Source organism: Oncorhynchus mykiss, chromosome 8, assembly GCF_057628025.1.
Source record: "Oncorhynchus mykiss isolate SJ-2025 chromosome 8, ASM5762802v1, whole genome shotgun sequence".
Taxonomy (NCBI): Eukaryota; Metazoa; Chordata; class Actinopteri; order Salmoniformes; family Salmonidae; genus Oncorhynchus; species Oncorhynchus mykiss.
Window position 1 is genome coordinate 55581963 of NC_143029.1, and position 19754 is coordinate 55601716.

The window sequence follows — 19754 nt, forward strand, 5'->3', positions numbered from 1 at the left end:
GTGGAGAAGTGAGGGGTTATTGTCCCTGTTTGAAGTCAGAAAAGCATGGTTTGCATAAGACAGACAACTGTTAAGTAACCTCCACTCACCGATGATCTTCAAAAGCTTTATTACATTGTGTTTCAAGATGAACAGGAAGGTTTCTTGACAACTCTCATTTGGCATTCATTGTTGTCCTTCATTGTGCAGGTGAGAATCAAGTATAATATTCATGTGATAAATAATACAAATTATTATTATGATAAATAAAGCCTCTTTCGACAACATTCTTTCCGTCTTGATTTTATCATTACACAAATCCTTCCACAACAATACTCTAATGATTAGATTAACACACAATTCATGATATCAAGAAAACAACATGAACATTTTTGTAGAACTAACTGCATTAGCTCTAATGCAAAGGTTTGGCAACTGCAAAATGGCCCTTCAAACATCCCAACCAATGTAAATAAACCTGATTTTAACCTATTCCGTCATTCCAATGGCTAACCAAGCAATGGCTGACCAACAATTCCTTGTGAAATGTTATTCTTGCCTAGCATTAGCCTACCATTAGCTTTAGCTTAGCAATACTGGACCAGCTCGCTCATGGTGCAGCCGGATCGGCAGCACACCCCAGCAGGCCCCACGTCTCGGCGGGTACGGGAGGACACGGTGTACCCCAGAGGGACGGTTGAAGGCTCCATGTCCCCCTGGACCTGCGGTGTGCTGGGAAACCCTGGATGGGTCTGCTGGTCTTCTGTCATACTCTCTGTGGAGTCCTGGTCATCTTGCTGTGTCACCACATCTTCACCAGTCTCTGAAGTCCTCAGGTTGGAAAACTGATTGCTGTTCAGCCAATCCAGAATTACCCCTGTAGAAGGAAAAAACAGAATTAGGCATCATTCACAATGTAGGCAGATGTCAGCAGAGGTGTCATGCCTATAGGGGGCACAAGAGCACATGCCCCCTCAGAATTGAATTTGTTATTTTTATTTAACATTTATTTAACTGGGCAAGTCTGTTAAGAATACATTCTTAGTTACAATGCAGCCTACTCCTGCTAAACCCGGGACTCGCGATCACGACCGGTTGTGATACAGCCTGGAATGGAACCAGGGTCTGTAGTGATGCCTCCAGCACTGAGATACTTAGACTGCTGCGCCACTCAGGATTTGTCCTGTTTTGACATTTTGTAGATGTTAAATGAGTTACTAAACTTAATTTCTAAGCCCAAGTGTTATCAAAATTGTTTATAAAAATATCTGTCAGTGGTATTTTGCGGAGGGGGCACTCTGGCTGGAACCCCCTACTCTCCCTAGTAAGTGGTTAATACGAAGGTGCACCACAGAGCAAGAAAAAGAGTTAAGAGTGACACACAGGGTTTGATTTGATTTTAGTAGTCAGTGATGGGCAGCACTCGCAGGAGGTATGTTTGTAAATAAATTTGATCAAGCTATGTAGCCTATTCATTCCTTCTTGATGAATAAATAAAACAAAAATGTTTCTTTGTTTCTCTGAAATGCTACCACCTATAAAGTTGGCTTTAGCTAGCTAGCCAGATAGGTTCCCAATCTCCCGACCTTCTAACAAGCCCTTTCAGGCTATCAATCAAATTAGAGTAGATTGTCTAACTATCTTAGCTATCTGTTGGAAGGTTGCTAGACTTTAGCAACCAATTACTAAATGTACTGATTAAGACTCACATTCCTTTAAATCATTTAACCAGATTTTGCGGAGATACAGAGTAAACATATTTAGTTTCTTGAAAAAAGAACCACCAGTCAGGAGGATACAGACAGCTCAAGAGGTAAGCTTAGATAGGCAGAAAAAATGCTTGTTTTAAATGTAATCTGGCACGCTAAGTGTTTAAATATCATGATATTATTGTATTAATTATGACTCCATGATATGTGCCTGTATTGTTGATATGTGTTATGATCCCATGTACTGTTTTGTAACGTGTATATATATATATTAGGCATGTTATTGCTGTATATTGAGATGTGTGATTTACAGTCAGAAGGACACCCTCATTAAAATGACACTGGGACAGGTGAAGAAGATATGCTGAGATAACCTATGCAGAAAAAAATAATGATGATTATGGCTCTGTTCCAGGTGATTGAAAAATGCTCAATTCTACAACTCCCGTAAGGGTTCTCGGGAGGGGTTCTCCAACTCCGTCCTCATATACTTTGTGCTTTGGATGTCAGCTTGTTTGAGAAGAGGATTCCATTTACCTCCAACCTCCATTCTCGTCCCACTGGGCACAGACGTCAATTGAATGTCTATCCCACGTCATTCTTTGAAATGACGTGGAAACAATGTTGATTCAACCCGTGTGTACCCAGTTGGATGCGTTTCAGTATAAAAAATACATGTATGCCTTTCGGATTCAACTAAACTCAACTCCGGCACAAACAGCAGCATAATAAACGTATGAAAACAAGCTATTAGGGCCTTGAGAGTTGTACTCACTCTGGTGGTTGACGGGGTGTTGTCCAAGCTCCGGAGTGGAGCGCCTCAGTCTGGAGCTCCCACACGATGTGACTACCATACGGATAAACTCTCTCCCACACAGCTTCACCCTGGCATCCTGCCCGTGGGTCCCATACACCCCAACCATGAGAACTACCACAAGAGACACAAGACACTTAGCATCCATGATGTTGATGAGGATGTTTGCGCCCAAGTAAATCACACAAACAGCAAATCGATGCAGCAGGTATGGTACGATGAGGAGGGATGTGATGCTTGTGAGAGCTTCCTAGAGCCTTATATAGTGCCCTGCTGTCTATGCCAGGCCTGGGATTCTCATAAGGAGCCATTCGCCCTTGGCCAAGGAAAAGGATGTCCTGATCTTGAGATCACTACATGTCAAAGAGAGTTCCCCTCAAGGCTGGAACTCTCATTTGAGATAAATACATGTCAAATGGTGATCTATAGCATGGGGTTTATGAACTGAGGTTAGTGGTGCAAGTATAGGAAAATGAATACTTCCAGGTGATCTGAAATTGTTTTTCTTTTTCATTATAAAGATTAAGTTTACTCATATTCAAGAAAAGCCTCTTATGGCCCCAAAACCATAGGGTGATCCATATATTGACCTGATGGATAATACATCTGATTTTTGTTATAGGTAGCCCAGTGGCTAAGGAGTTGGACCTGTGGCTGAAAGGTGGCTGGTTTGAATCCTGGGCCAGGCGCTGAGAAAAAGGGAGTGGGTGGAAGACTCATTTCCATTGTTCTCTGTAACATATGGACAATGAAGTTGCCGTGTTGTATCCTACCATTATGAAATATTTCATTATCTAACCCTGATGAGCCTCTACTGTGAAAAAACTTGGCGCATAACTTACTCCGTAAATCTTCACATTTAGGGACTTTTTATTTTTTATTATTTGAAAATGTTGATATGTGTATGTATTCTCTGTGATTAGTTTGCATATTTTCTTTGAGAAGTGTTATTTACCAACTGTGGCTATGTGTCTGGACTTATCTAGAAGAAGGGGAGCTAATAAAATCAGGATGCAGGTGCAAAACAAAGTCAAGGATAATGACTTACCATGCGCATTCATACCACAGCTTCATATTTCAAACATTTGTTGAATACGGACATTATGCGGTACTTGGCATTGAGCTTCAGTTACATCTTGTTTTGTTCGCCTTAAAATAAAATATGCAGACAATAAAATTCAAAGTGCATCATATCTAGAATAGCAATATCAAGGAGTCCCATGGTGGAGTCACAGCCGTCACACGGACTCCTTTCTGTGTGTGTGTGTGTGTGTGTGTGTGTGTGTGTGTGTGTGTGTGTGTGTGTGTGTGTGTGTGTGTGTGTGTGTGTGTGTAGCCTTGGGTGCATTCCCTGTCTTTCCCTACTTGGCTCCAGGTTGACGCTAGAAGACACCGCCAGGCGACTGGCTTCTCGCTTTAATTGATGTTGAACATGCAGGTTGGCATTTTTCGTCATGAATCTTGTTCTGGAGGCAGCTCTGCAGACTGTTCACTAGCTGGCACAGCCACAAAGTCATAAAATCTGATTTTAAACCTAACCTTCACCACACTGCTTACCCTAATGCATAACCCTAACCTTAAATTAAGACCAAAACAGCTCATTTTTGTTTTCATGAATTTTTACAATATAGTCAATTTTGAATTTGCAAATTGGCCATCTAGCAGAAATCTTTCAGTTGTCATTCCAGGGCAAGATTCATGACAATAGATTGTCGTTGCTAGCTACTGTACTTATTTACCTCAGCCTGCCTAGTCGACCAGCTAGCCAGACAGTTTTATTTAGCTAACATTAGCTAGCTACTGTAACTGTAGCTTTCTGTTTGTATGTGGCTTGCACTTCAATGGCATCCCTCGAGGAGATTTTCTTGTATCTTTCCAACCAGGCAAAGTACTATGAAGGCACCACTGATCTCGACAAGAGGCGCAACATTCAGAGAAATTCACAAGCAGTTAACTTCTATTAGATAATTGGACAGATTAAGCTATGCACAACCATTTTCCATCTAGTTAGTTGGTCATCTATATGTTGTTAGCTATACATACAGTTCAGTGGAGGCTGCTGAGGCGAGGGGGTGAGAAAGAAAGTGAGAGAAGGAGAGAGAGGTGGGAAGAGAGACAGAGAGAGAGAGACAAAGAAAGACAGCAGTGCAAATGTACTGAGACTTGAGTATTTCAACAACTCTTCTCTTCCAACTTGTTAGGCAATCATGTACCTACAAGGGAAGGATGGCCAGCCACACAGGAAGATGTTTTTTTTACTAAGGAGGAGAAGGAGGCTGTGCTGACCGAGATGCATCTTGGCCAAGTGCATGATTGCCAAAATCAACCTGCGCTTCTTCTGACGGGGAATTGTCAAGGTGGACAGCTGGGAAAGTGAAATAACCTTATGTTTATTAATCACATTCTATTATATCTGAAATAATTATGATTTCAATTAATGTCATATCAGAGAGCGCACATGTGATAACGTGCGTCTCGGTGAGAGGTGTAAGGAGTCAGGCGCAGGAGAGCAGGGATGTCTGAGAAGCGTATTTAATAATATAGTCCACCAATACAAAAAGAACAAAGACGAAAATCCAAAAACTACGCTCTCGAATACTCAGAAACTCGTGCAAACACACGGCGGAACAAACACAGTTTCGACACTTTACATACACGTGCGTAATAGTGACAACAACAAACATCAAATACAATCGAGCGCAATACACACAAATCTAATCCCGCACGAACTAAGGCAGGCAACAGGTACCCTATATACACATAGAAATAAACGCAAATTAAACCAGGTGTGAAAAGAATCACAGACAAAACAAACAGAAAAGGGATCGGTGGCGGCCAGTAAACCGGCGACGCCGACCTCCGAGCGCCGCCGGAACAGGGAGAGGAGTTACCTTCGGTAGAGGTCGTGACAGCACAACGTTTCAATTTGTCACTTTTAGCTTAATATTCTGTCTGTAGTTGTGTGAGACACACATTTCAACCTTGAACATAGATTTAAATATTGTCAAATACGTTTTACCAATGTAGAGCAGAAAGTTGTTTTGATTTTAATTTAAATCAAACATGTATTATTATTTTCCACACAGATGTGCAGTTGTTTTTTGCAGTTCATCCTTCCACTTTATCACTGATTAACTGGTTGTGGTAACATTTTATAGTTAACCCCCTAGAGTCGATTGACGCACAATCTAAGTTACATAATTAAAAAATCCCCATACAAATATGTCAGTTAATGCTAGAGGTATGCTGGGTAAGGTGTCAGAGCTAGAGCAGCGTTTGTCAGACCATGAGACATCTCGGACATCAGTCTACTCACGAAAACGTCTGTAGCATCAGAACGGTTTGACCTACAAACTATTATTCCTCTATGGAAAGCGGTACCGGTTTTTAAAAAATGAATGAAGGTATGATGGTAGTTTTGTACCTACCCCAAACATTGGTTAAATATGTGTACAAAATATATAATAAATTGTATACAGTACCAGTCAAAAGTTAGGACACATCTACTCATTCAAGGGTTATTCTTTATTTTGACTATTTTCTACATTGTCGAAAAATTGTGAAGACATCAAAACTATGAAATAACACGTATGGAATCATGTAGTAACCAAAAAAGTGTTTTAAAAAATTCTAAATATATTTGAGATTTGAGCTTCTTCAAAGTAGCCATAATTTGCCTTGATGACAGCTTTGCACACTCTTGGCATTCTCTCAACCAGCTTCATGAGGAATTATTTTCCAACAGTCTTGAAGGAGTTCCCACATATGCTGAGCACTTTGGCTGCTTTTTCTTCACTCATTTGGGTTGAGGTCAGGTGATTGTGGAGGCCAGATGGAGACCAGGTCATCTGATGCAGCACTCCAGCCCTTAGACAGCCTGGAGGTGTGTTTTGGTTAATTGTCCTGTGGGAAAACAAATGATAGTCCCACTAACCAGATGGGGTGGCGTATCACTGCAGCATGCTGTGGTAGGTAGCCATGCTGGTTAACTGTGCCTTGAATTCTAAATAAAGCACAGACAGTGTCAACAGCAAAGCACCTCTACACCATCACACCTCCTCCTCCATGCTTCATGGTGGGAACCATACATGCGGAGATCAGCTATTCACCTACTCTGCGTCTCACAAAAACACGGTGGTTGGAACCAAAAATCTCAAATTTGGACTCATCAGACAAAAGGACAGATTTCCACCGGTCTAATGTCCATTGTTCGTGTTTCTTGGCCCGAGCAAGTCTATTCTTCTTATTGGTGTACTTTAGTAGTGGTTTCTTTGCCGCAATTCGACCATGAAGGCCTGATTCACGCAGTCTCCTCTGAACAGTTGATGTTGAGATGTGTCTGTTACGTCTTTTATCAAATAGAGCCCTCTTCTGTATACCAACCCTACCTTGTCACAACACAAAAAAATTCACAAATTAACTTTTAACAAGGCACACCTGTTAATTGAAATGCATTCCAGGTGACTACCTAATGAAGCTGGTTGAGAGAATGTCATCAAGGCAAGGTGGCTACTTTGAAGAATTTCAAACATTTATTTACTACATGATTCCATATGTGTTATTTCATATTGTTGATGTCTTCACTATTATTCTACAATGTAGAAAATAGTAAAAAATAAAGAAAAACCCTGGAATGAGTAGGTGTGTCCAAACTTTTGACTGGTACTATATATAACAAAAATGCTAAATGATACATGGTCATACTATCTTAAACAATTCCATATGTCAGCTTAGCACCCCCTCCCTCAACATCTTAGACTTTTAAGAATTAAAACACTACATTCCTAGCCGGCAGTCTGTGCGGATGTGAGACATTCAACATGCTGAACGAGAAAAGCAACAGTTGAGATTAAATAACTTTTATTCTTTGCAACCATTGCATAGTCTATTTATTGCAATTGAGTCCTATATACAGTACTACAGTGTATCCAGTGCCTTCAGAAAGTATTCACACCACTTGACTTTTACCACATTTTTGTTGTGTCACAGCCTGAATTTAAAATGGATGTTTTTGAGTCAATAAGTATTCATCCCCAAGCGTATATAAGTTCAGGAATAAAAATGTGCTTAACAAGTCACATAATAAGTTGCATAGACTCACTATGTGTGCAGAAATAGAGTTTAACATGATTTTTGAATGATTACCGCATCTCTGTACCTCACACATACAAATATCTGTAAGGTCACTCAGTCGAGCAGTGCATTGTTTGGTTTGGTGGCCAACGCAAGAGAACGCTACCTTCCCCAATGCATAGTACCAACTATAACGTTTGGTAGAGGAGAAATAATGGTCTGGGGTTGTTTTTCGTGGTTTGGGCTAGGCCCCTTAGTTCCAGTGAAGCGAAATCTTAACTCTACAGCATGCAATGACATTCTAGACTATTCTGTGCTTCCAACTTTGTGGCAACATTTTGGGGAAGGCCCTTTCCTGTTTCAGCATGAGAATGCCCTCGTCCACAAAGCGAGGTCCATACAGAAATGGTGTGGAAGAACTTGACTGGCATGCACAGAGCCCTGACTTCAACCACATCAAACACCTTTGGGATGAATTGGAACATCGACTGTGAGCCAGGCCTAATCGCCCAACATCAGTGCCCACCTCACCAATGCTCTTTTGGTTGAATGGAAGCAAGTCCCCGCAGCAATGTTCCAACATCTAGTGGAAAGCCTTCCCAGAAGAGTGGAAGCTGTTATAGCAGCAAAAGGGGGACCAGCTCCATATTAATTCCCATGATTTTGAAATGAGATTTTTGACGTGTCCACATACTTTTGGTAATGTAGTGTATGTTGCTAAAATAGAAGTGGCATACCATAGGAGAAGAACTGAAATGTAGAGCATATTGTACAGAAGACAAAACATAAAGAAGATGGAGTTGTTTACTCACAGCGGCCCACAACCAAGCGTCAGTTATGCTGCTGAAGGGGGTGCCTGGCTTGTCCAGCTCCACAGTGTGCATGAGGGCCGAGAAGGTGAAGATGCCCAGGATAATGAACAGGAAAAGGCAGCACACCTGCTCTGAGCACTGCCGGATGGTGAATCCAAACGCCCGCATGCCCGTTGAATGCTTGGCCAGCTTGAGGATGCAGAAGATGCGCTGGAGCTTGACCACCTTGAGCACCTTGCTAACCTTGCTGACCCGGGCCATGGTCTTCAGGTCCTTGGGGCACTGGCATCATTTACGTCTGTGAAAATCTCAAAAATAATCTGGATGAAATAGGGCATGACAGCCAAAAGGTCCACAAAGTTTAGAGCACTTTTCACAAAGTGTTTGATGTCACAGGTGGTGTGCAGCCTCAAGAAGTACTCAAAGGAGAAGAATACGATGGAGACGATCTCCACACACTCCATGTAAGTCTTGCCGTAGATGGTGTACTTCCTCACCGTGTTGAGGGTCATCGCCACAATGGAGATGAGGACGAAATGGCTGGAGAACATGGCAAAGCCCTTAGCCACTAATGAGGAGTAAGAGTTCTCCATCAGGTCCCAGAGGGCCTTGCGGAACCCCCCACTTTTTTAAGTGGCAAGGGTTTCTTGAAGGTTGTTCCATTGGAAATGTATGAGAAGAAAATAAATCTTGCTCACCCAGTGAAAGTTAAGTCATTAAAGAAAGACATTACCAGCAAATCCAATATCCCACACGTTTTCCATTCCACGAAACGAAGAACAACAAAAGGAAGATTTTCTTCATCCTTTTCTTACAAATTCAGCAGGGAGAGGAAAAGCTATTCCGCGTTTGATTGGACGTGCAAGAAGATCTGGAGCATGAGTTGGGGATTCATCCTCCTCACTGATTCTCTAATTCCATTGCTGTTCTTTCTATCCTAACAGAAGTTAAAAATACTGTCAGTGAGGATTAGTGTTGTGATTTAAGGATTTGGTGCTGGGAGGAGGGAAATGCAGAGCAGAGGCAGCAGTCGTTCATTTGTGACAGGGCTATTAATTTAAAGGCTTACAGGTACATGCAGTTCAAACTGGACAGAAAGGAATCACAGTAAACAACCTCACGTATACCTTCATATCTATGCATTCATTCCAACCTCCATCATTTCACGTTAATACCATTGGATTGCAATTTTATCATGCAGATCAATTCCCCCTTATTTCCACTGGCCTATAGACAGTATTTCTACATTAAAGTAGCAATCTGCTGTTACTACATCCATTTTTGGACCTAATAAATTAATGATATGTACCCATTGTTTCTTGAAGAACATAACTTATAAATGCCTCGGGAGCATAGTTCAACCCCAAAATATAAGCTTGTTTTACTCCAATGTTACTAAACAATGTAAATGCCCTTAACCTTGTTCTGAACACCTCCAAAACAAAGGTCATGTGGTTTGGTAAGAAGAATGCCCCTCTCCGAACCATTGTGATTACTACCTCTGAGGGTTTAGAGCTTGAGGTAGTCACCTCATACAAGTACTTGGGAGTATTGCTAGACGGTACACTGTCCTTCTCTCAGCACATATCAAAGCTGCAGCTAAGGTTAAATCTAGACTTGGTTTCCTCTATCGTAATCACTCCTCTTTCACCCCAGCTGACAAACTAACCCTGATTCAGATGACCATCCTACCCATGCTAGATTATGGAGACGTAATTTATACATCGGCAGGTAAGGGTGCTCTCCAGCGGCTAGATGTTCTTTACCATTCGGCCATCAGTTTTGCCACCAATGCTCCTTATAGGACACATCACTGCACTCTATACTCCTCTGTAAACTGGTCATCTCTGTATACAAGACCCACTGGTTGATGTTTATTTATAAACACTCTTAGGCCTTGCTCCGCCCTATCTGATACCTACTGCAGCCCTCATCCTCCACATACAACACCTGTTCTGCCAGTCACATTTGGTTAAAGGTCCCCAAGGCACACACATCCCTGGGTCGCTACTCTTTTCAGTTCGCTGCAGCTAGCGACTGGAGCGAGCTGCAAAAAAAGACTCAACTGGACAGTTTTACCTCAATCTCTTCATTCAAAGACTCAATCATGGACACGTACTGACAGTTGTGGCTGCTTTGCCTGATGTATTGTTGTCTCTACCTTCTTGCCGTTGTCTTTGCCCAATAGTGTTTGTACCATGTTTTGTGCTGCTACCATGTTGTGTTGCCCCCCATGCTATGTTGTTGTCTTAGGTCTCACTTTATGTAGTGTTGTCTCTCTTGTCGTGATGTGTGTTTTGTCCTATATTTTTATTTTGTATTTTTAATCCCAGCCGCTGTCCCCACAGGAGGCCTTTTGCCTTTTGTTAGGCCTTCATTGTAAATAAGAATTTGTTCATAACTGACTTGCCTAGTTAAAGAAAGGTTCATTTAAAAAATATGTAAATAAAAAAAATACCCTTCAAATTTTCATTGATAGACACATTTTATTGATTGACTATATTTGTAAGTGCCATTACAAGTGCATTTGTTTTGTCTAGTCCTTCGAGATTCAACTTTATATTGGTGTAAGACTCCACACTGCTTAAATTAGTTAATCAGGCTTTGTCTTTGCGATTAAAATATACCTATAAAATAATATATATTTTTATGCAACTATAATTAGAAATCAAAGGCATTATACTGATTATTCATCCCCCCATCCGCCTATTTCTTGGAGTGAATGAACCACAATACCAAACCGGAACCGGAAATGTACATTTATTTTAAATATACTATGTTTTTAATCCAGGGAGATGTATTTTTTAAACGCATATCATACATAATATGAAATAATACAATTATAAAGTGCCTAAATGTGTTAAAAGTTGAAAATATTTTGGATTACAGTTTGAATATATACAGTACTCTCACCACGTGACTTCCTTTCCAGTCAACCTGACAATATGGATGCCAGCCGCGTGCAGCCGATCAAGCTTGCAAGAGTAAGAAAACGCAATCATATTCAAGAGACTTTCAATATATGAATGTGTACATTCGTAAATACTCAGTGTTTCATTTGAGCTCATTTTAATAAAAAAAAAGTTCCTGCCACGTTTATACTTGAACGGAGCCTCATTGCTTGGTGAGCTGCGCGTGCTGGAAGTGCTAAATTACAGCAACCATTAATTTATCTAGCTTAACACTCGCTAGGTAATTTAGCTGAAAAACAGGCACTCATACGTCCCACGTTATCTCAGATGTGTAGTTGGCTAACTAACCGTTTTACGCTTCTTCTCCAGGTCACCAAGGTGCTCGGGAGAACTGGTTCCCAGGGACAGTGTACCCAGGTATGTGTTACTGAAACGCTAGTAGTATTACCTAACTTGATAGCCAATTAGTTCATCAATGTCGATGGTTAGCAATATTAGCTTGCAAATGATGATGTATTGTGCACAAACTAGTAGTCCTTGATTCCACGTCTGTAATTCTGGCTATGCCACATGCTAATGTATAAGAGTATCCTGCATAGCTAGCAAGATTGGTTGTGGCAAAAGGTCACTAAATTAGCCAGCTAACATGTTATGGTAAAACAAAGTAGGTAGTTAATCAATGACATGTGTATCCCAACTGTCACTACATTGAAATGCAATTTATTTATAGAAATGCACTAGTTTAAACGCCTGGTGTGATCAGATGTATTTAGGTCCTTGGTTCTGTGTTATGGAATCTGTAAACAGTGTAGTGTGTGGCTGTTGCATGTTCTAATGTATCATGTCTTGTCTCTTTCAGGTCCGTGTGGAGTTCATGGATGACAGCAACCGGTCGATCATCAGGAATGTGAAGGGGCCAGTCAGAGAGGGTGATGTGCTGACACTTCTGGAGTCTGAAAGGGAAGCCAGAAGGCTGCGATAAAGGTGTGTGCCATACTATTGTCCATGTAAAGCAGGGCTCTCCAACCCTGTTCCTGGAGAGCTATAGTCCTGTAGGTTCACTCAGCCCCAGTTGTAACTCACCTGATTCAGCATATCAACCAGCTAATTATTCAAATCAGGTGGGCTAGGGTTGGAGTGAACATACAGGATGGTAGTTCTCCAGGAACAGGGTTGGAGAGCCCTGATGTATATTAGGTCAGTCATGTGTACTCCTAGACAGCAGTTGGGTGGGCATGTTTTTGCTTCAGCCTGATTCAATTAAGCTTGGTCGTGAAGAGCAGTTTAGAGGAATCAGGTGTGTCGCAGTAGGGCTGGAATTGCAATCCTACAGGATTCCTGAAGTAGCTTTTGGTGTGACAATCCAAGGGAACTATAAACCAGTGTTGCTTTCAATGGCCCTCAAGGGAAGTCAAAACCATTTACCACGACCTCTATAAAAGTATTACTTTAGGGTATAAGGTAAATAATTGTTGGTGGACTGGGAAGTCGTTAGGCTCTACATCCACTTGTATGCCATCCCAGGGATATGTAGGTGTCTGTTAAAATTATGTCCTTGGGTCTGCTATTTTGCTGTTAAAAAATGGTATGTGCATACATTTGATTAATTCCCACATCTTCGTTGCAGTGCCCGGCGAAGTTGAGATGCCAAACCAACGCCTGGGGTGCAGACACCCCATCAGTTCATCTGCAATGGCCCCACATCTCACTTGTGCAGTTTAAGAAAAAAATAAAAATGTGTTGTTCAAGGTGAAGATTTGTGTTTTTCCTATTCAATGACCAATGCGTGTAGACATATTGTGAACCAAAGTTGACTAATGGTAGTTTATTTTATAGTACACTTTGTCCATGAATATGGTATGGATGCCACCTGTCGCATTGATGATCCTATTTTGAACATACAATTCCCACCTACTGCAAAATGTGTGCAGGTGCTGAAGTAAAACCTTAACAGGTTTGATTTGAATGATTGCTCTCCTTTTGTCAGAAGAGCAGCATACAGAAATGTACTGTACAAGGGGACGAAGTAGCAGCAGCGTACTGATTCGGTCATCACTGGAACTAAATGGTGTGCTGCTAATGTACAGTATTTGGAATGCTCACCTACGTTTGCTGAATTTTAAATTCAGCCATGGGACCCCCCTGTGCACTTCTGTAGATTTGAAAGGATTGGCTAGACTGGGTGGGATTTTCACTATATTGCTTACGCCTATCCAATAGTTTCAGATCTATGTGGGTGGGTAGGAGGGCTAAGGGTGGGTTTCAGCCTGTACTTGCCTAAACAATGCCACTAGTGATTTTTTTTTTTTTCTTTTTTTTCATTCGATTGAAATATTAAGAGACGGAATGTTTTTCCCTTTTGTTTGGATTGGGTTTTGTAGCCTGATCAACATCTGGCATAATTTGAGAGCACGGGTTCTGTGATACTTATATTATTTTATCAGATCAGGGTTTACTGTAGGTAAGGGAGGCATGAATCAAAGATGGCTAAGTGATGACATCTTTACCACTGGGTGGAATATGGTTAGTCTGCTTAAGGGGTGGTTTTCCCTTAGACCAATGTGACAGTAGTGGGGTCTGGTCTGTTCTTTGATTATATGAACCAGAAAAAGATATTTGAGAGTGGGATGTCTCGCTTCTTCTTACATCTCTGGCTGTATGATGCTGTGTGAACATTGGTCTACAAACATGGATATTCCTGATCCTGCATACTAGTGTAATATGACTATGTATAGTATCGTGCCCAATGTTCCCTACTGTGTTGCTATTGGCGTTCCTCAGATTCGTGTTTTGTTATAGCCTTCTACAGCTAGACCCAAATCTACAGTTTCACTGCTCCAGAATCGTAGGTCAAATATTTCATGCTGAAATCTTATTTCACTCATTTCCACAAAGTTTAGCCTACCCTTTATTGTTCGTTTTACTGTCAAACTTCTCTTTTCAGAAGCTGACTTTTTTTTTTTTTTGTCTCAAGGTTGTTGTAGCAACATGAATGGCCAAATAATTGTAATGGAACTACCCTGTTGGGGCTTTTTGTTATGATGCAATATCAAGTTCATGTTGAGTTAGCTAATTTCCAGTAGAGGGAAGCATCGTTCCTAGTTTAACTCATTACTTTTCAGTAGTCCACAGAGAGGGTTGTGACATCTGCCACGGGGTTATTTTTACACCGATGTTCCATGAACAGTCACAGTGATACACTAACTTGAACTCATGAACTCCCTGTCTCCAACATCTTGGGCCAGATTCAAGCAAACTTGCAAAAGGCTGCAAAAATACACCCTTTCATCAAAATGCAAGTGTGTTTCACCCACTAAGCAGTGTAAACATATACTTACTTTTTTTTTTTTTTAAATAGTGTTTTTTTCTGCGGTGCAAGTTTGAGTTCCAGCCTCAATGGGCAAAGTTAAACAAGTCCGTAAATAACTGAAAAGAAAAGCAGGTCAACCCATTGACAGTTTGAGTGAGTATTCCCTTTGCTATGTGCACCTTTTCAACACCTCTGTGTGGTTTGTGGTGAAATTGCTTTCTATTCTGTAACAGCAACACTTACCGTCTACCTATTTCCAACAACTACAGGACATGGACATACTGTTTGTGGTACCTATTCCACTCATCTACACATGTATTTGGACAGTGATGTTAAATGTGGCTCCAGTACATTTGATCTCAAATCCAAAATATCCTGTAGGGTGACAGAGGAGACGGTCACCTTTTATTTGAGGATCTTTTCATGCGTATCGGATTTACTTTTTAGAAATGAAACCACTTGATAGGTCTATGTATGAAAATACCCTCATTTAAAAGGTGACATTCTGTACTGTCACCTCATGAAACATTTTGACATCACTGTCCAAATACATAGTAGTGGAGTATGTATTTTGAGACCAGAATGGTATATGAATGCTATCTAAATTAAGCTTGATTGACATTATCAATATGCCTCTCGATACTGTGACTAATGCCTCACAAATTCCTTTAAACATGGCTTGTGTCTGACCTATCATTGTCTACAATGCTTTTGTATGTCTCGTTCAATTGTGATTTTGTTCTCTTCTGGTAAGTAAGTATGATGATTATGAAAGTAATCCATCAGAATGTGAGCTCGTGTCTTGTTTAAGAGGGAATTTTAAATATGTTGTTAAAAGGAGGACAGAGCAGAGGACTTGACAGCGTAGAGCAGCATTTGCTGCTGTCTAGTAGAGTACTGTGACTGTTCAGTGGATCAACAGCTCGACACAATCAAAATGACCTGTTAGCTACCCTGTGTCCGTCCTGGTGCAACTTTCACTCAGAAAGACGTAAATTGAAACCCAAAGTGATTTACTTCCGAACTATTATGGGCCCCTCTCACTGGCATAAGATTTGCAAATGGACCGGATCAACTTTTGCCAAGCTATTCATGGACTTCGAAGAGTGGGTCCAATGACACATGGTATCGTTTGGCATTATCGTGAGCTGTCATTTCTCAGAAGACAGGTGGATGAAAGACCAAAGGGTAACCATTGTTTTCATTCCTGAAGTAATATTTCAACATACAAAATGACTAAAGTGCGTGAGTTTACCCCACTTTCATGTTTACATATCATGAATAAGGTCTTGAATGAAACCTAACCATGTGACCTGACCCGGGAGAAGAGCCCAAAGTTTCAGGTAAAACTCAGGGTCTTAATAATGACGTTTTGGTCATTGAAACCATCTGCAATTATTGAAACTACATCTATCAATTCTATATTTACCTCAGAGGAAAACATGCCAAGTAGACACTACCATACATATCAATCTCTAAACAACATGTTGTTGGGTTGTCACAGTTTGTAATCAACTCAGTTGACATAAATATAATATCTCTTAGGTAAGCTGATAACCTATGAGCCACATTTAGTCTCAATCACATTTGACACCCTTGGCAAAGTTTCATTGAAAGCGGCCGATGTGAACGACTAGGAAGAGCAGGCTGGCACTTGATAAGAGGGAGAGATTCCAAGCTGAATGCTTATCAGACTTCTTAGTCAACAACAACATCTCCGAAAGGGATGAAAACAACAAAGTGTCAGCTTACTTCTCATCACTCCACAACACTCATATCTGAATCATCTACACGGGCAGCATGTAGCCTAGCGATTAGAGGCTAGCCAGCAATCGGAGGGTTGCCTGTTTGTCTGTGTGTGTGTGCGTGCGTGCGTGTGTGTCTTTCTCTGTGTGTGTGTGTGTGTCTCTATGTGTGTTTGTGTGTACCTTGTAATAAAAGTATAAAGAATAACAAATAATATAAAATGGTAGTAAATAATAATAATATTAAAAACAATAAAATGGTAAACAGTCAATATAGAAATATAATAAATATAAAAAGCTAAACATGGAAACTAACTATGTAATTGCCATCTTCACCATTTCGTCAGTACTACAGCTGTTATTTTACAGATGTACTATAGCTGTTAGCACTACAGGTGTTATTTATTCAGTGTCCCTCAGGCTATGGCAGGCAAATACAAATGTGGCTGCAAGAGGAGCTATTGCTCCTTCGCCCATAAGTATTTTTAGTTTTTCCTCTGGGAAAAAATTTGGAAGAAGTGTAGTAATTTCTGTGAATAATGAATCTCTTGGTGAGGAATATTTATATATTTTTATGTCTGCCGGTTTCTATTGCCAATTGGTGGTCACTCAGCCTGTACTTGGTAAGAATCTGTCTCTGTCTAATCAGCCAATTCATATTCTCTGTTTAGGGCCAGATAGCAATTTAGTTGAAAAGATTTGGACTCAAACTGCAGCCTTGTCTCACACCTCGACGTTGTGAAAGAAATTCTGTTCTTTGGTTTTAGATTTTTATTGCACACTTGTTTTCTCTGTATATACATTTTATTAGGTCATACACCTTACCACCATAGCCCTTCGTGCCAAATATAATCAAATGCTGCTTTTTTTAAAGTCAATAAAGCAAGCAAAGATTTTGCCCTCTTTTTTTAGTGGACGTGTTTATTAATTGTGTGTGTGTGTAAGGTGCATATATGGTCAGTAGTGCAATGGTTGGGGAGAAAGCCAATTTGATATTTACTTATTACAGGACTTAGCACTGAATGTAGTAAACTTTCTCTATAGCCTGAGGGACACTGAGTATCTATGTCTCCACGACACCATGTTTCCAGTAAGATTATGATGTCCTGTCCCTTGATGTTTTTAAGAAATTCTGGATTTGTTTTTTAAAAACCAAAATAGGAAGAGTATAGGCCCTGGATATTCCAAGAGCTGGTAGTATAAATGATCTCATTTATAATAAGTGATATAAACTGGTTTGAGTAAAGTAAAGTTTGAGTAAAGTACATTGAAAATAAATCAATAATGTAAATTTCAATATATAGATATATTTGTAGGAGCTCATTTTTCCAGCAGCTGCTGATCAATTTGGATCTCTCTCTCTCTCTCTCTCTCTCTCTCTCTCTCTCTCTCTCTCTCTCTCTCTCTCTCTCTCTCTCTCTCTCTCTCTCTCTCTCTCTCTCTCTCTCTCTCTCTCTCTCTCTCTCTCTCTCTCTCTCTCTCTCTCTCTCTCTCTCTCTCTCTCTCTCTCTCTCTCTCTCTCTCTCTCTCTCTCTCTCTCTCTCTCTCTCTCTCTCTCTCTCTCTCTCTGGGTGGGGGTGGCTCTCTCTCGCTCTCTCTCTAAATTCAATTCGCATTTTGGCATGACGTAACAATGTACATATTGCCAAAGCTTACTTTGGACATTTCAAATATTAACATAATTAATAATAATAAGTAATGTGTGCTGCCAACCCACAGCTCTCTAAGTCCTCCCCCAACAGGACGGGTAGCCTATCCTCATCAGAGAGGTCTTAGAAACCTTGAATAAGGGTTTCAAATTTGGGGAAATTACACTCCAATTGTTTTATATTTTTGTCATTTTGTCAGGAAATGCAGCTCTGTCTCGGGTTCTGCTGTGGTGCAGTGGTTTCACATTCTTTCCTCTACAGGGAACCATGATTTCCTGTGTCTACCCTTCTCAATGGCAAGGCTGTGCTCACTGAGCCTGTACTTTGTCAAGGTTTTGCTAACGTTTTGATCAGTAACCATGGTCAAATAGTTTGCCACGGTGTACTGTCGATTTAGGGCCAGATAGCACTGCATTTTGCTTTGTGTTTCCCAATAAGTAATGTAGTTTTGTTTTGACTGTGTTGTAATTTGGTTTATTCTGATTGATTGGATGTTCTGGCCCTGAGGCTTCAGTGTGTTAGTAGAACAGGTTTGTGAACTCAGCTCCAGGACCAGCTGGATGAGTGGACTCTTGGTATTGCTGGGCTTGGTAATGATATGAGAGGGGGTCACTGTATTTTAGATGTTTCCAAAACTGAATTGCTCTTTTTTTAGTTTTTATTATTAGTGGATACTGGCCTTATTCTGTACTGCATGCATTGTTTGTAGCTTTCCTCTGGACATGTAGGATACTCTTACAGAACTCTGCATGCAGGGTTTTAATGGGGTGTTTGTCCCACTGGGTGAAATCTAGTTTTGCAAGTGGACCCCAGACCTCGCTGCCATAAAGTAGAATTGGTTCAATGACACATTCAATTCGTTTTATCCAAATCTTTATAGGTATTTCAATTTGAATTTGTTTTTTAATGGCGTAGAATGCCCTGTGTGCTTTCTCTCTCAGTTCATTCACTGCATCATGAAGGTGTCCAGTTGAGCTTATTTTTTAAGTAATTGTAGTGTGTGCAGTACTCTATATATTTTGTACCAATTGAGAACTTGGGTATAATTCCATGAGATCTGGATCTTCTCTGAAAAATAATTATTTTAGTATTTTTGCACTGTACTGCTCTAGCAGGTCCAGGCTCTGCTGTAGGCCATGTGCTGTGGGTGACAGCAGGCATAGGTCATCTGCAAAGAGCAGGCATTTAATCTCTGAATTGTGGAGACTAACACCAGGCGCTGAGGAGTTTTCTAGAATAGTGGCCAATTCGTTGTAAATATTGAAGAGTGCAGGGCTCAGATTGCAACCCTGGCGAAGGCCCCGCCTCTGGTTAAAGAATTCTGTTATTTTCTTGCAAATGTTGATGCTGCACGTATTACCATTATACATTGATTTAATTATGTCATAAGTTTTACCCCCTACACCACTTTCAATAACTTTGTAGAACAGTCCAGTATGTCAAATAGAATCAAAAGCTTTTTGGAAGTCGATAAAGCAAGAATATATTTTGGTATTATTTTGGAGGATATCTACCAGGGTGTGTAGGGTGTACACTTTTGTATTTTTTTATATTTATTATTATTATTTATTATTTTTTAACCTTTATTTAACCAGGTAGGCTAGTTGAGAACAAGTTGTCATTTACAACTGCGACCTGGCCAAGATAAAGCAAAGCAGTGCGACACAAACAACAACACAGAGTTACACATGGAATAAACAAACATACAGTCAATAAAACAATAGAAAAAAAGTATATATACAGTTTGTGCA

At 40.5% G+C, this 19754-nt stretch overlaps 2 protein-coding genes across 2 annotated transcripts; one reads left to right on the forward strand and one right to left on the reverse strand.

Moving 5' to 3' along the window:
* Positions 1-261: 261 nt before the first annotated feature.
* Positions 262-2650, reverse strand: insl3 (insulin like 3). Its single transcript, XM_021614230.3, has 2 exons — positions 2464-2650; positions 262-856 (listed from the first exon to the last, which is right to left on the reverse strand). Exons 1-2 carry the CDS (start codon positions 2648-2650, stop codon positions 567-569), a joined length of 477 nt encoding a protein of 158 aa, XP_021469905.3. The 3' UTR covers positions 262-566.
* Positions 2651-11141: 8491 nt separating this feature from the next.
* On the forward strand, positions 11142-13053 carry rps28 (ribosomal protein S28). The gene is made up of 4 exons (XM_021612949.3): positions 11142-11371; positions 11669-11716; positions 12159-12283; positions 12927-13053. The coding sequence occupies exons 1-3, from the start codon at positions 11333-11335 to the stop codon at positions 12279-12281; spliced, it is 210 nt and encodes a 69-aa protein (XP_021468624.1). The 5' UTR covers positions 11142-11332; the 3' UTR covers positions 12282-12283; positions 12927-13053.
* Positions 13054-19754: the final 6701 nt, after the last annotated feature.